This window comes from Python bivittatus, unplaced genomic scaffold (assembly GCF_059951505.1).
Source record: "Python bivittatus isolate LINGU-HERP-01145 unplaced genomic scaffold, Pbiv_v1 ctg000080_np1212, whole genome shotgun sequence".
Taxonomy (NCBI): domain Eukaryota; kingdom Metazoa; phylum Chordata; class Lepidosauria; order Squamata; family Pythonidae; genus Python; species Python bivittatus.
Genome location: NW_028277035.1, coordinates 2289496 through 2306372, shown reverse-complemented (window position 1 = coordinate 2306372; position 16877 = coordinate 2289496). Strand labels below are relative to the sequence as shown.

General features: G+C 40.5%; 1 protein-coding gene across 1 annotated transcript; it reads right to left on the bottom strand.

The window, feature by feature from the left end:
* Positions 1-70: 70 nt before the first annotated feature.
* LOC103053502 (unconventional myosin-XVB-like) lies at positions 71-16573 on the bottom strand. Its single transcript, XM_088133542.1, has 13 exons — positions 16521-16573; positions 15096-15192; positions 10807-10910; positions 9821-9884; positions 8922-9035; positions 7870-8031; positions 7306-7419; positions 4790-4848; positions 4568-4691; positions 3274-3369; positions 2632-2763; positions 1237-1362; positions 71-157 (listed from the first exon to the last, which is right to left on the bottom strand). The coding sequence occupies exons 1-13, from the start codon at positions 16571-16573 to the stop codon at positions 71-73; spliced, it is 1332 nt and encodes a 443-aa protein (XP_087989668.1).
* Between the last annotated feature and the right edge of the window lie 304 nt (positions 16574-16877).

Here is a 16877-nt window from a genome sequence, read left to right as displayed (position 1 = left end):
CTTTAAGAGATGTCCATCTCATGGATAAACAATTATGCATATACTAAAAGTAAACAGTAACCTAACACATTCACTGTACCTTGAGATGGCTCTGGGAAAAAATGTCCAGGATCTCTGGGCGTAACTGGTCATGATTTTTATTCAGAAACTTGTGAACCTGAAAAGCCAGAATTTATATCACCCCACAGTTGGTTTTTGTTTATGGTTTTTAATTCAATTAATTGGAGGCTGGCAATTTAAATGGATTTACTCAGGCGGTAAAATCTATTGAACTCAAGGGGGCTCACGTCTGGGTAGATGCGTTCTGAATTGCACTGTGGCTGTCCTGCAGTATATGTTTCTCTTATCTATTTCCAGACTTTTTCCAAGATGGATCCTTAGGCTTCACCTATTTTACACAAAAGAGTAAGCCAGAATGACTAAGTAGACATGCTGCAGCTAATCATGCTCCCTGGGATTCTTCCTACAAATGAGATCTACAGGGACCAAGAATGTATCAGCCCCCAAAGAGAGGACTAAATTCAGATTCTGACCTTTTCTCCTAACTTGAAAATTCAACCTGACTTCCAATGCTAACTGGATAGAAAAAAGACAGTCAAGAGTCTGGATGCAAATGTATCACTCAACTTTCTACCATTAGTAAGTTCCTGATAGCTATAGCTGCTCTCATTAGCAAATAAGACTGAACAGTATACAAATACATGCTTGCTCAGGACCAAAAAGCCAACATCTCAGCAATTCTGGCTTACTATTTTGTCTGAATTATTTTGAAAATTAAAATGCTGCTTCTGTTTTTACCTGTAAAGTACACAATTTTGACACCCACAATAATATTACTTTAATTTTACTTTGCCTTTAAAAAAAAATCCAGTTCTTATTTTTGTAGAGAACCATTTAAAACCATGATCATAATGTGTAAGAAGAACATTTAGAAAGAACTTTTAAAAGGAAAGTTACCACCTTTGAGCTAACATTAGGGTTTCATTATGCGCTCCAGGTGGACAACGAAGCCAAAATGAAAAAGGTGCCACGTGCAGATTCTTTTTCTTAGTTATTTATTGAAAACCGGCAGCTAGGAATGCTGTAACCAAGATTCCTTACCTTAGAATATCTATCTCACTTTGTTGATGAAATCAAGACCACTTCGTCCCATACAATAATTAAAATTCTGCCTCCCTAGGCTACCCTCAGGCACATGAAAGCAGGAATGTTTGAAGTTGAAACTTCTCAATATACCTGGTAAGTAACTGGTCCTGCATAATGTTGTACAGTGAAGATAGGCAAAGGAAGATTTGGCTTGACATACCAACGATTGTTGGCATGACGGTAATGGCATTTCTGAAGAAAGGTGTGGTCTGTAGCCTGGAAAGAGATTAAATTTTGAGGCACAAAATATTACAGTCAGCAATGACATCCATTGTATCCTTTGGAAGCATTTGGAAGCTTTAGAGAGCCACACCCACAAATATAACCAAGTGTTATAATATTTCTATATGAATATATATACAAGGCATGAATATTATCTATATTTATGACATTTATCTTCTACCCTTGTGCAGCAGTCACATCTACAAATATTGGTATGAGAATAGGAAACTAGGGTTTTTTTGCCAGCTCAAGGGCTTGATTTCTGGGGAGGAATGAACGTCCTTGGAGATAAACATCCTTTATAATAGCACCATCACCTATAAGAAAGGTGGGAAGGAGTTTGAATCTCTATCTAAGCTTTGACCTTTTTTTGACCTTCAAGTCAGTGTTGACTCCTGGCGACTGCTTGGACAAGTCCCTGCAGTTTTCTTGGCAACATTTTTGGAAGTGGCTTGCCATGGCCTCCTTCCTAAGGCTGAGAGAGAAGGACTGGCCCAAGGTCACCCAGCTGGCTTCATGCTTAAGGTGGGACTGGAACTCAGTCTCCCGGTTTCTAACCTGGTGCCTCAACCACTAGACAAACTGGCTCTCAAGCTTTGACTAACTGATGAAAAATATATCCAGTAAGGTCCTTACTGTCCAAAATCCTGACAACGGATTTGGATATACATTAAGAATGACTTCAGCTGCCCCTCCTAATCATGTCGAGTTTTAGTCTTTTGGCTGACAGCTATCTTTGAAAACTGGGAAATATCTTCAGAATAATCCTGATGTTTAGGGAAATGTAGTTTTATTTAAGATCATTACGTTTCTGTCAGAAAACAATTTGGAAATTCAGAGATGTCCACTATGAGATTGACTATGAATTGATATCTATTATATGCATATGCCATTTATTCATGATGTGCAAACTTGGGAGAAAACAATGAAGGTTTCCAGATGCTATTTGTGCAAAGTTGTTTCATTATGCCCATATCTGTTGTTAATCAGATATGGCTACAACATATTCTCATATATTATCAAAATCATGCATTGCTTCATGAAGAAAGAAAATGCAAAATCCAGAGTTGGGTAATGCCTTCATTAGGATTTAACAAAATGCAAAGGTGTAAAAGATTCTGGGTTTTCCAGAACTTGTCATCTGGCAACCTGGACCCAAAAGCAGGGATAGGGCATACAGCAAAACAAAAAGCTCATTCTGCTGATAGAAGTCTTCTGCATTCCAAATGCATAGAGGAACATGAACCCTAATAAAGTCCTGACCTGTGACAGGAGAGTTTGCTCATCCAGGATATGCAAGATCCCGTGGGGTTTTGCAGCTACCAGATCCAGGCACAATTCAGAAGGCATCTTAGACACAGGACTCCAGAGGAGATCTTCTTGGGTATACTCCTCCTAGTACAGTAGTCAGAGATCATACAAGTAAAATCCCATTGACATTACACAAAATACTCATATTTCTAAACAAGGTCTTAATTAGTGTTTTAGTGTTTCCCATTGCAAGTACAAAACCATGCACATCACATAAATGTTTGCATGAGTGTTGTAAAATTTAGAAAATATGGAATAAAGACCCAAATATGTGATATATGCCTGCAATTGCCCACAGTGGGCAGTACCAAAGAGCTCCAGGTAACATACATAGTATTCCCTCCAATTTCTTCTCTCCCCCAGGAGTCCTGAGGAGTACATTGGGCTGACAAAGTCATCCAGTGAGCTTTTATGGGTGAGGATAGACTTGAACCTTGGTCTCCCCACTCCTAATTGAAGACCTTAACTACTACACCCCACTTCCCTTTGCACAGGGAAGGAGCAACCTCACCAAACTGTCTCTGTAGAAGGTGACATTTTCTTTAATGTTCTTATGCAGTTGTGCACCCACACATTCCTAATTGTCTCTCTTACCTCTTCTTGGGTGACAACTATCTGATGGAAGAAGTGCTGGAGATGTTCATTGGCAAAATTAATGCACAGCTGTTCCAGGCTGTTCATCCCAAGATCCTGCAGATCAAAAAAAGAAAAAGAAAACATGATCCAAACTTCTTTCACTTCCAGTTCACAAGCTTGCAAACAAACCACTATGCGCTTGGCTGAAGGTGGGGAATTCTTCTAATCAGCTGTACTAGGAGTCACTCCCCAAATGGTGGATAGGGATGGGACAAAAACTAAAGTTGACTTCATCTTATTTACCTTTACTTGAAATGAAATACATGTAATATTACTCACCAGTCACCTGCTGTATTTAAGAATTTTCCCCTTGTGTCAACATTAAAACTTACAAATTGGTAAAAGAACACACTCCAACTTTTTGGAGAGGGTACAAGCATAGGACTGTGTGGCCTTGAATTAAGCATCTTTGCAATTAGCTTACTGTATGGCTTTAGCATATACGGTAAGCTGGACAGGTTTCAAATGCTGAGAATTGAAATTTTATTGTTTCTTCTTCTTTGGGATTACAATGCTTCCCTAACAAGGGGGAAATCATTCTGCTTCAGGCAGATGAAGATGAAGTAGTAGGTGAAGTTAAGCAGAAAGAACATGAAGTAAATAACATTAAAACGGCTTCTAGGAGACAAGTCATGTTGGTCTCCTGCAGTATGAACAACAAACTGCAGTCCACAAAATGCTTCTGCCATAACAACACCATAGATTTTAAGACACCACAATTCTTGGTTAAGGTTAAAATATTATATTTATGTAGTTCTGGACTTTCCTCCTCTAAAGGGAAGCTATGAGTCATCTCCTTATTGAGATAATTGAGTAATGAAAAGGATAGGAAAAATAGTTCTTTTGTATCTCAGCTTCCTTCACTGGAGATAAGGAGGGACCCACAACAGCTTGGAGAGTTTTCCTCCATCCTATAATCATGAACTAAGGTAAGATAGCAAGTGTATACATGCCCTGACATGCAAGGTAGCTGACAAAAAAAACATTAGCAAGATCTGCTCAATACTATGTTCTAGTTCCATCACTGCAGAGGGCCAGAGTGTAATTGCAGCTATCAGCTGCTGGGTTAAGATATTTCCATCTGATCCTGTTCAACATATATGCTTGGCTCTGGTTTTACAATCCTCCACTAGGCAAGGCACTTCAGGTAGGTCTTCATCAACATTTATACCCAACCAAGCAGAGGGGAGACCACAAACTATACCCCTCCCCCAATCAAAAGCATACTACAACGTTGTACGTAGAAAGTGACCTCAAATCCATGCATGTCAACAATGCCAACGGTGCTGTCCATTTCCAAGGGAGCTAGCCACTCATTGATTTTCAGCAGCAGCCAATCAAACAGCTGAGAGTACAAAACCTTGGCTATAGAATCCCTGAATAAGGAGTGGAGGGGGAAAGGGGGAGAAAGCAAGAGAAGGATTAGTACATGGATGAAATGTTTAGGGTGTCAGAGAAAGAAAGGGAAATTTACCTGGCATCTATAGCACTTTCTACTGACAATGGAGTGAGTATCTGGTCATAACGTGTTTCCTGAAAAAAAAAAAAAAAAGAGCCATTAGATACTGAGTTTGATAAGATCTATCACATCTAATTCATTGGTTAAAGTGAGGGAGGCATTTAGACTATGGACTCCAATCTCCTGCCAATGCAGAATTCCAGATTAAATTATCCCTGACAGATGGTTGTCTAAGTTGTGCTCAAACACCTCCAATGAAGGGGTGCCTGCCACCTCTCTGAATAATTGGTTCTACTGTTAAGCTGTCATTAGTAATTGTCAAGTTGGTGTGCGGTAAGAACATATCCACCAAGTATGTTCATATCTGTCCTCTTAAAAGGTATTAATGTAAGGTGTGCATTCCTTTGATCACCTGGTTCTGGAAATAAATTAAAAAACTGCACATTATAAATATCTTGATACCCAAATGTTTTGCCAGATTAGCACCAGTCATTACAGTGGGATATAATATCTATATATTTATCATCTATCTGTCTGTCTATCTATCTACCTACCTACCTACCTAACTGAATCCACTATTTATGAACATATTTTTTTTGATAACTCATAGAAAATTAAAAGCAAATGAAGGGTTGGATCCAGACCAAGTTAATTGTATAGGATTCCTGCTGAAATTAGTAGACTTAGTTAAGTAATGAAGTCTACTCCCTTAACTTGGATCCAACCCAATATTATACTGCAACTATCAAAAGCAGTATAAAAGCTGTCCTGCCTGGTAGAGAAAGAAATAATGCAATTGACATGCAATAAAATACAAGCTCTAACTGAGAGATCTATATAGTTAAAATACTTTTGTTTATAAAGGAATATAATATCACCACAGCAACATAATCATAAAAATAATATACAGGATAAAATCAACCAATCATTTAGCAGTGTCCTGGTAAACTTCCCAGAACTCATGAGAAGTGAAAAATGTTCTGCAAGTAAAGCATCTATTCTGTGTTTCTGAACTGTGAAGTGCCCATGAAGGCCATTCAATGACTTCCTCTATCTTCTTCAGGCCATTGACCAGATTCAGACAAATACTGAACTTACAAATATTGCGATTAAGACATGCAATAAAACACAAGCTCTAACTGAGAGATCTATATAGTTAAAATATAAATAGGAGACAATGGTTTAATAAAAAATGAAGCAGATTTTCTTCTCCCCCCTTTCAAGTAAAAAGGAGAGATAAAACTTCTGAACTTGTGTATAGCTCTTTTGCAACCATGGTTTAGGACTGCCTGAACTGGGATGCTTATCTGTAACATCTACTAGCCATCTATTCTTGCCAAAGAGTTTCTTCTCCACAAAGAGGGAGACACCAGAAACAGACACAGGATATTGCCTTTGTACTTCATATTTTACTAGCATTTCCTGAACAAGTAAGAATTCATTCTGAGTTCAATACATAAACCCTTGTGTTGATTTCTGTCATTGGCAAACTAAAGCAAATGACTTTGGAAAGCTGTACTAAAACTATCCTCTGTCCTGAGTGTAACCTGCAACATCCAATTAGTCTGTCAGTTATACTCATTTGACAAAAGTGTTGATTTTTAAAACAGAATGACTAGCAAAATATTAAATAGACGCTACCTAGAAATCCAACATTTTTGGAATGCAAAAGCCCATGTGCCTCTTCCAGTGACACTGGGGAATCCCTGTACCTGAACCAGAATCCATAGCTATCAGGACAAAAAATAGGAAGAGCCTCTATTTCCTCTTGAGCCACAAGAGAAACACTCATACTGGGATATTTAGTCCTTCTGGAATTTTCATAATTCATGGATTGAAATCTTAAAATTCTTCTCTGTATACAATGCTACAAAAATGTTAGGGACTTACAATATGCTTTTTCTTTCTTTTCCTTTTAGTATCTGAAACTGAACTATGCACCTTTAACTTCAGCAAATCAAACACATATTTTATTACTGTTAGCACAATAAAGTAATTCAATTTTTTGCTGTCGTCACTGAGGAATACAGTAATCTTATAAGCAAGGCCAGAAAAATTACAAGGAAGGGAATCGCTTTGGGAAAGCAGATGAGAAAGGCCAGCCAAGGAAGGAAAGCTGTGGTGTATATATTCCTAAATATTTACATTGAGATAAAAAGGGTAAAAGGTTTACTTATTCTGGTTCAGAATAGATGGCTACAGTATATCAGACACTTGGCCTGACAGATACCCAGTGCCATCCCCAGCTCTTCTGCTGAGAAAGTTGTGGACCAGAGAAAAAACTCACCCTCCAAGGTCAGCCTCTTTCAAGGACCACCGTCTAAGAGCCACCCAGTTCTCTGATTGGCTCCTAGTAGCCCACCATCCTCTTGCAAGGTCTGGCAACTAACCATTTCCTAGTTGGCCACAAGAGGCAAAAGAGAGACTATGCTAACTCCAGCATAACACACAGAATCACTCAACTTCAAATCCTCTACAGAGAGCCCAATGCAAACTCATGAGATGTGGCTAGAAGGGGGAATGATACTCACAGTGACTCGATGAGTGATGGCTCTGTGAAGAAGATCTGCCGAAACATGCAGCAACTTGGCAACAATCTGGATTTCAGTTTCACTGGGGATGACCACAGGCTCAAAGGATTCTTTCTAAGTAATATGAGTGTGTGTGCGTGCATGTGTGTATGCATGTGCAAGAGAAAGAGAGACAATAAAATGAGGGCATTATATGTAAGAGTGTATATGTACTTCATATCAAAATGTATTGTACTTACACCAATATTATTGATGTAATAGCAATGCTCACTATGCAATTACATGAACATATTTTATTATTTTATGTTTTTGTAGTGTTTGTTGTTTCTTGCTTTGTTGTACACCATCCAGGGTTTATATGATTGGGGTGGCTCATAAATATTGTAAATAAATAAATGGAATATTCCAAGGTTAACACTTAACCATCTTATTAGTCTAATCTGAATAGGCGTTCATGTATCTCTTTCTTGGAGAAAAACGGCGGCCCAGTGCAGAGAATGGAGAGGATATTGGACTCAAGCAGCATTATTAATACTGCCTGAAATTAACAAGAATGCAACATACCTCAAAGGAGGTAAAGCAGATATTTCCTAGTTGCAGGATTCCAGCAAGGACTGCCCAGATGGAAGTCAGTTGGTCTTCAGAAAGACCAATCATCTGGAGAGCTTTAATCAAGACTAGAAAATCCTGATCATCATATTTTCCTGAAACCTTGCATGTTCTACCCTGGAAGAGAACATAAGCTTCTCGTTAGTTATTAACTTGAATCATGAACACCTTTATGATATTTCCCTGGCCCTGCCTATTGCTTTGTCTTTGGCCTGCTGACTCTTAGAGTGGAGTCCCTGGCACACCATTCATGGGACCAAAGTTGTTCTCATCGTAAAAGAGCGGGGCACCCTTGTCCCAGGCAGAAGGAAAATAAAACAGTTGATTACACTGAAGTCAGTTGGAGATAGAAAGCTCAGCTTATATAATTTCCTTTAACTGGTGAATAGTAAGAGGGGGGACCATTTGGTGATAGCCAGACTTCATCAGAAACTGATCTGAGAGAAACAACATGGTACAAACCTTTCTGTTCTTAGAAACTATAGTTTGACAAAAGTACTAAGAATCCTTTAGAACAGAGAATGGCTATTACACACCAGTCATCTTTATTTAAAAAAACTGCTCTCCAGTAATCAAACACTCCTTTTACCATGACTGATCCTCTTGTGTGTTTATTGGGTAGCCTTCAATATGCAATATACTTCAATATATTAATATTTTTATGGGATGGGGAAAGGGCCACAATGGATGGAGTTTTCTCATGTGTGGCAGGAACTGAGATATCCTATTTTTTATGGGATGGGGGTGATTATGTGTATACATACACACACACACACACACATTACAGACAGGCAGACATACACCCGCAGACTGTTTTCCACTCTTTACTGTATTTTGTTCCTTAAAATGATATGAAGAGTTAGCAGCGCAATCAGAAGGGGTTTGGAGGCCATTGAAAAAATGAGCTCTGGGGTTCATTTCTTCCACCCTTTCTTCCACCCTTGGTGTAATGCAAGGACAAATCCTGTTATAGTTGAATCATATCTCTGGAGCATCTGTTTACTTGCCTGATTGAGATAAAAGTAAGTCTCCGGCTCTTGCAAATACAGTTTTTCTTTCTGTTCTGTTGGCAGGCCAGCCAATAGCTCATAAAAGACATGGAAGCTTCTCTCACCACATCCCTTAAAAAGAAAACATGAAAAGAAAAGAGAAGAGGCTCCAAAGCAGCCTATCTCGGCCTGCTACTCACCAGATGTGTTGGGAATTGCCTAATACATATGGAAGGTGCCAGGCTAGTGGGGAGTCCCTTAGGGGGCATTGCCAAGAGTAGTGTTATTTAAAAGCATCTCTGTGAGGTTGAGGTACTGATCAAAAACTGATTGACAGAGTTTCTTCAGAGCTTGTAGTATGAAATTAATCTGCCTCATTCACAGGATTTCACAGGAACTCTAGATGATGAATCTTCCCCTCATAACCCTCTCATGTTTTCTATCTTTTCTGTTGCCACCAAAAAAGAGAAGGACAAAGAACAAGAAGGAAGCAAATACAGCAGAGCCACACAGGGCCTTTTATTTGGTAATGAGAAGAGCTGCCCATGGGAAGGTACTCTCCATTGTTTTAACAACAGCAATAATCCATGCCTCCAAACAAGTTAAATCTATAACTTTGTTCAAGTATCTTTGGGATTTATAAAGTGCTTCTTATATGGAGTTGGAGCTTCTGTACAGGACAATGTGGTCCTTTCCACTTCAGGAGCTCAGGGGCAACTCTCAAACATCTAGCCTAAGTGCAAATCTCTACAAGGTGAATATATTTCACAATTATTCTTTTTACCAAACATTCAGTTCCGTTGAATACTGTATGGATTTACAGGCCACACAACTAGGATTTTTTGATACATACTGTAATTATAGAATGCATACACATAACTGATCTGGTCTGACATGTAAGGATGAATGAACCTTACCTGAAAAACAACTCTAGACTTTTCCAAAAGGTACTGAGAGATCAATGTACCCACAATGAAACCACTATAAGGGGGAAAAAAATCTTCTTTTAAAAGGAGTCATTTTACTTCTTATCCTGACTATAGACTTTGTACTTGAAATCAAGAAGAGGAAGTAAGACCCAGCAAAATTCTGAGACTCATTAAGAGAGCTCATCACCACTATATTTAAATTACTTCCAAAATCAATATTGCAATCTCAGAATAGAAAAAGTTTAGACACTCCTTCTCTGGTTTGCACCTAACACTACGCAATGATTTATTTTTGTCTGGCATAGCATTAAATATGAATCACGTATGCTTTGCTCAACAATGGTTAAAACATTGTGGCTTAGCATTACATGTGACTTAGCCAATGAATTCAGCATAGATTAACTTTCAAAAGAAACACCTGGAGATTAGAGCTGTTGATAGATTACATTTTGACAGTTCACAGCAAACCTTAACGGTTCTATGTCATCCCATAGTGAAAAAAACCTTAACTCCTTTCCATATTTCAGTTAGATTTTTACCATTTAAGTGTCAATGGACAGATTGGGTTTACACACTGTGCTAATGTGACTGGTTTGGGGTTAACATGCTGTATGAACCAAGCCAACTGTGGTTTATTCACAAAATCATAATAAACTAAAGATGGGTAAACCCTGTGAGTGTCTATCACTGGAAAGGATCCTATAGTTAAGACTCTTTGGAGTGTAGATCAGGATATTAACAGCAAGTTATTTTTCCCCATAATGAAGAGAAGCTTGAATAGTAGCTCCAGCTTCTGAGAGACAGACTTCTCAATCAGGGAACCTTGATTTAGCTACCAGATTATTGATAAATCGAGCCAACATAAATATATTTATCAGCTAAAACAATTATTAAACATATGTTTGGGAGGGATAGTTGGACCCACTAAGGTTTACAGCAGGAATATGCCCATCTGAATGTCTTTCTCTACTCACTGTTTCAAATGGACCTGCAAGAATTTTCCCAAACGGCTGGAGTTGTCATTCAGGACAGTCTTTGCATTTCCAAAACTTTCTAGGATGGGAAGCACATTGGATGGCTATAAGGACAAGAGAAATATTGTTGTTATTTAATATGACTGCAATTTAATAAAAGGAAATTAATGGAACCCTTACATGAGTTTTAATTAACAGAGCAAATGTACTTATTGAGGTGGGTGGGCACAGGGACAGGATATCTACAGATAATCAGACGTATCTAAAGTTTGCTGGCTTCACGATAAGCAGGGGTGCTGCTATGTTTTGAAGTACCTTTGTGTCTGTACCCCCCTCACTCCCACCCCATCCTTGTTCCTCCTCACTGAAACCAATGTGATTATTTAGAAAGAATGAGCGGGATCAGAATCCTGCAGGTTCAGCACAAAGCATGCCCTAGAATGTTCTATTTGACTGTCATCACTAATAGACCAACAGAACTAGCTGAGCCACCACAGCAGAGGATCTTGGTTCACAGCTTACTTTGTTCTCTCTGTTCACAGATCTCCATTTCTACTTGCAGAAAGAGACATCTGCAGCAACTTGCAGATCTTTAGCAGCCTCTTCAGGAATTTCAGACTGCTCCCTAATTGATCAATTTTTTGGCTGGTGTGGGTCTTCCAGGCTGTGTGGCTGTGTTCTGGAAGTTTTGTTTCCTAACGTTTCGCCAGCACCTGTGACCAGCATCTTCAGAGTGCAGGAGCACAGGCAGGAGCAGTTCTCTCTGTGCCCAGGGTGATGTGGCCCTTTTGTGGGTATTTATTTGTGGGTATTCCTACTATGATGCAGAGACACTGGGACCATCCCAGCTTTTCTCAGAATGAAAAGGACTCTCAAATCTCCACAAGCTAACCGCATTTACGACCGACTTGAACAAGCCCTCCTGCGTGAGAGAATTCACACAACCCGCAGAAAACTTGCCATCACAGACAAAGAACTATTTGACACACACATCGGCATCAGTCAGAAAATGAGAAGCCAGGATTGGGACAAGATTGACACCCTAACCTACAGGAAAATGGAAAAGGATATCATTGACCACACAACCAGGCAAAAGCAAAAGTTTAACAAATGCCAAAACAGTCAACCAAAACCGGCGCTGGATCCCTCCCGCATTGTCATCAATTTGATGGAACGCCAACTCGTGCCAGAAGAAACCGCCATCCTAGCCAAGGGAGGAAACTTCGCAATCACCCCCCCCCCCCAGAATTCCTATGGAAGATATCATCGCCAATGTGGAATCAGCCATCCACCACTGTCCTGAAGAGGAAGCAGAGGAAATAAGGGGTGAAATAGCAAGGATCCTACAGAGAGCAAAGCCCCCCATCAGCAACATAATGAAGAAAGAGAGAAATGCCATAGAAACCCTCAATTCGGACCCCGACATCATCATCCTGCCGGCTGACAAGGGCAATGCCACGGTAATTATGAAAACAGAGGAATACAAAGACAAAGTTAGAGAACTACTAGACCCCACCACATACAGAAAACTAAAACGGGATCCGGCCAGCAAAATCATGAAACAAACCAACACCCTGACGAGGAGCTCCTCCCTTCACCCCAACGTACTTCAACGCATATGCAAGACAGAAGCCCTTACACCCAGACTATACGGACTCCCCAAAATCCACAAAGACTCGATCCCACTCAGACCCATCGTAGGCGCCATTGGCTCCCCAACATATGAATTATCCAAACATCTGGCCACCCTTCTACAGACCCACGTTGGACAGACTCCAGCCCACATCAGAGACTCAGGACATTTCATCAACAAAATCAGCACCCTGAAACTCAACCCCACGGACAAACTGGTCAGCTATGACGTGGTCTCCCTGTTCACCAAGGTACCAGTGAGGGACACCCTGGCACTCATCAAACAGATCTTCCCAGAAGACATCACAGCTTTATTTCAACACTGCCTAACAACCAGTTATTTCCTATGGGACAATGAGTACTACGAACAGATGGACGGTGTTGCCATGGGAAGCCCCCTGAGCCCAGTCGTAGCAAATTTCTACATGGAACATTTCGAAAAATGGGCTTTAGAAACCGCACCCGTTACCCCAACAGTCTGGTTCCGATTTGTGGATGACACCTTCGCAATTTGGAGTCAGGATGAAGAAGACCTAGAGAAGTTCCTGAACCACCTAAACAGCGTCCACCCCAATATACAATTCACCATGGAAAAAGAAGTGGATGGCCAACTTCCATTTCTAGACACGTTGGTCATACACAAACCAGACCTCAAATTAGGACACAAAGTCTACAGAAAACCCACCCACACAGACCGGTACCTACACAAAAACTCCAACCACCACCCATGTCAGAAAAGAGGCATTATCAAAACCCTCATGGATCGTGCCAATCAGATCTGTGAAACCCAATTCCTAAACTCTGAACTTAACCACCTAAATTGGGTCCTACAAGCGAATGGCTACTCCAAGAATGAAATAAAAAGAGCCATCAAACCAAGAAAACAACATGCGACTGAAGAAGAAAAACAGCCACCCACCAACAAAGTATTTCTGCCCTACATCAAAGGGGTCACAGACCGCATGGGAAAACTGATGGAAAAACACAATTTCCAATCTTCAGACCCACCAGAAAAGTACAAGAAGTGCTAAAATCAGCAAGAGACAAAAGGGATCCCCTCACCGCCGCAGGAGTATACCGCATACCATGCAGTTGCGGGCAAGTATACATCGGGACCACAAAACGCAGCATCCATACCAGGATAAAAGAACATGAAAGACACTGCAGACTACAGCAGCCAGAAAAATCTGCAGTAGCTGAACATGCTCTCAAGCACACTGGACACAAAATCCTTTTTGAAAACACAGAGATACTGGACAACACCAACAGCCACTATACCAGGCTATACCGGGAAGCCATTGAGATTCACAAACACCAGCACAGTTTCAATAAAAAAGAGGAGAGTCTAAAAATCAACAAAACCTGGCTACCAATCCTAAAAAATACAGCCTGCAAAAGGTCAAGGAACTCAGCTCAACCACCAGGACATGTGAACAGTTCACACAATGAACTTGCTAATCACCCCCAGCAGCCCCTTGTTAGCAATTCAATAGAAGAAAAAACCGTGCCTAATCCCCAGGAAGATACACACAGATTCTGACACCAAAACAAGCAGCCACGCAGTAACCCAAGCACCCCCACCTCCCCACTCCCCCCCAAGCCCCCCCTTCCCCCCCCTCAGATCTCTATTTATTTATTTATTTTGTCTGCGCTCAGTCATTTCTGACCCTGCAGTGACTGCTTGGACGAGTCCTTTGCAGTTTTCAAGGCAATTTCGGAAGTGGTTTGCCAGAGCCTCCTTCCTAGGGCAGAGCCCAGCTGGCGAGCGCAGGAGGCGGGGTTTCCCGTTGCTTTGCGCCCTTTTCGGGTGAGCGCGGTTTCGCACTTTACCGGCAACTGCTCCCAACTCCCGTGCAAGCGCCGCCAGCATTTTTCCTCCCACCAGAGTGAGAGTACCCATTTATCTACTTACGTGCGTTTTCGACCTGTTGGGTTGACAGGAACTGGGGAGGAAACAGGAGCTCACCCTGTTTAACGCGAAGGCTGGACTTGAACCGCCGAAGCGTCAGCCATTTCTGGCCGGCAACTTTCAGCGTCATTAAGCCGCTGCGCCACCGCGTCCCCCTCAGATCTCTATAAATACCTACAAAAGGGCCACATCACCCTGGGCACAGAGAGAACTGCTCCTGCCTGTGCTCCTGCACTCTGAAGCTGCTGGTCACAGGTGCTGGCGAAACGTTAGGAAACAAAACTTCCAGAACACGGCCACATAGCCCGGAAGACCCACACCAGCCATCGTATGCCGGCCGTGAAAGCCTTCGACAATACATTGATCAATTTTTTGTTTGTTGTTCAGTCATAAAGTCGTGCCCGACTCTTCGTGACCCCATGAACCATATCATGCCAGGCCTTCCTGTCCTTCACTGCCTCCCTGAGTTTGCTCAGTTTCATGCTCATTGCTTCAGTGATGCTATCTAACCATTTCATCCTCTGCCGTCCTCTTCTCCTTTTGCCTTCAATCTTTCCCAGCATCAGGGTCTTTTCCAAAGAGTCCTCTCTTCTAATGAGTCCTTCACCATCATTAGGTGGTGATTAAGCAAGTGTCACTGATATCAGATCATAGTAATGTAAAGAGATGTTAAATGTAAGCTAACTGTGAGCAGGGACCAAGTTACTTGTATATCGTTCTATCAAGATAATGATCATGATCATCATACTTGCTTTCCTCCATGCCATTCTTGCTTTTGGTATAGCCTAGACAAGTATAAGACAATCGCTTTGGCAGCTCCACTCTTCCCTGAGCCACTGCGTCCACTGCAGCAGAAAACATGTAAAAAGAAAATATCAGTTTGATCAGAATTTCCATCAGACCAGCTTGATATAATAGAAAAGTGCTTGATTTAATCTATTTATATTTTAATCCATTAGAGCACATTGCCTAATTAATGTGAGATATTTAGACACACTCATATATAGACATAGGGGATACATTAAAAAAAACAAAAGTTCTAAATCATTTCGGCTAAGAAAAAGTACGTCAAATACTTCATAAAAACACAATAATCCATATGCTAATTTACTTCAAAATAATTGGGGCTTGAAATAATAAGTCTTTCCAGCAAAGCATTTTGGTAGTACCCGTTGTACTAATGTGTTACAAAAAATATAGTACTCTCTCCATGTAACTTCTAATTCTGTAAATTCTTTCCCTACAATATAAATTGTGCTAATTTCACCAAAAAATATTCTGTACACCTTTGAAGTAATACTGTAACTTGAGGCACATATGTGCATCTAGGTCTGTACTTTTCAGTCCATGTTAGGACAATCTAATTAGGATATTATGTTCTTCATATCTTATTTAATATGCATTTACTGAATCTTTGGCTGGTAGGATAGGACTTGTGGCTGTAGCCTGACTTAAATCAATCAGAAGAACAACAGCCTTTCAATCATACAAATAATTTTTGAAGTAGGTCCCCAAATAAATATTTTGGTAAAAGGTGTGTCTCAGATCTGACAAAGCTGAAATCTCCAAATAAATCATCAGAACCACTAACAGCATTAATGACAAATTGTATCAGCAGGTCTTTTCCATCCTATTTCCCTTAAGTTGCTTTTCCTGGGGGCACTGTGCCACTCTGATGCCAACTCATGATTGTTTCAAAGTCACATCATTACAGGAACTTCTGCCTTTTAGGAACAATTGGTTCCTCCATAAAATGACATCACAGAAGAGATCTCTGGCTGTTTCTCCCTACCATCCATAGATGTTCTAACTGAAAGCCCTCAGAAGGTAGATATGGGGAGTTGGATAGGGTGCAAAACACAAGGTCAGATTATTTCTGCCTTTCCTCTTGGCCCACCCCAGGCCTAGCTGCTTGGTGAGGCCAGTTAGGTGACTTAATTTCCATGCCCTCTACCAAAAATAGCTCCAGATTAGCTGCAAAAACTGCAAAACCCTAAAGAAAAGAGAAGGAGGGAGAAGTGAAAACAGAAATAACTTCATTCAGAAACCTGGATACATGAAGTAAAGGGGACAGGCAAATGCCTCTTGGTTAATTTGTATTTATTCAACAGAACAAGGAAACATCAAACAAAGAAATTTGAGACTATCTTGACAAAGGTACCTTTACTCTCACCTGATAACAATACACTGATCTTTCTCTGAGCTCTGAGAGAAGGCATAAGCCATTTCCGTTATAGCAAAGATGTGTCTGGAAAGCCACAAAGAAACAAACACAATGTTCTTAATGTACACACCAAACTTCCAGCTCCATTCAGCAATGTTAGGTCAGTTTTATTTCAGAGATAAAACATAATACCTAAATCTTTCAGCAAATTTTTCCTACTTTAGCCTTCACTTAAAAAGAAATATATGTCTGCAGATACTGAAATGAGCATTGGAGGGGGAACATACTAAAAATCAGTTCCCAATCCAAAGTCCCAACGTCTATAACCCTACAGAACTACCTGGATTGAAATACACAATGGGGCTT

Excerpts from the sequence above, each read along its gene's own strand:
- LOC103053502 (XM_088133542.1), bottom strand. The coding sequence starts at position 16,573 with ATGGCTTATGCCTTCTCTCAGAGCTCAGAGAAAGATCAGTGTATTGTT. Across the intron at positions 9,885-10,806 it reads TTGCAGGTCCATTTGAAACA|TGGTTTCATTGTGGGTACAT; the intron begins GTGAGTAGAGAA and ends TCCCCCTTATAG. Across the intron at positions 3,370-4,567 it reads TTGACATGCATGGATTTGAG|GATCTTGGGATGAACAGCCT; the intron begins GTCACTTTCTAC and ends TTTGATCTGCAG.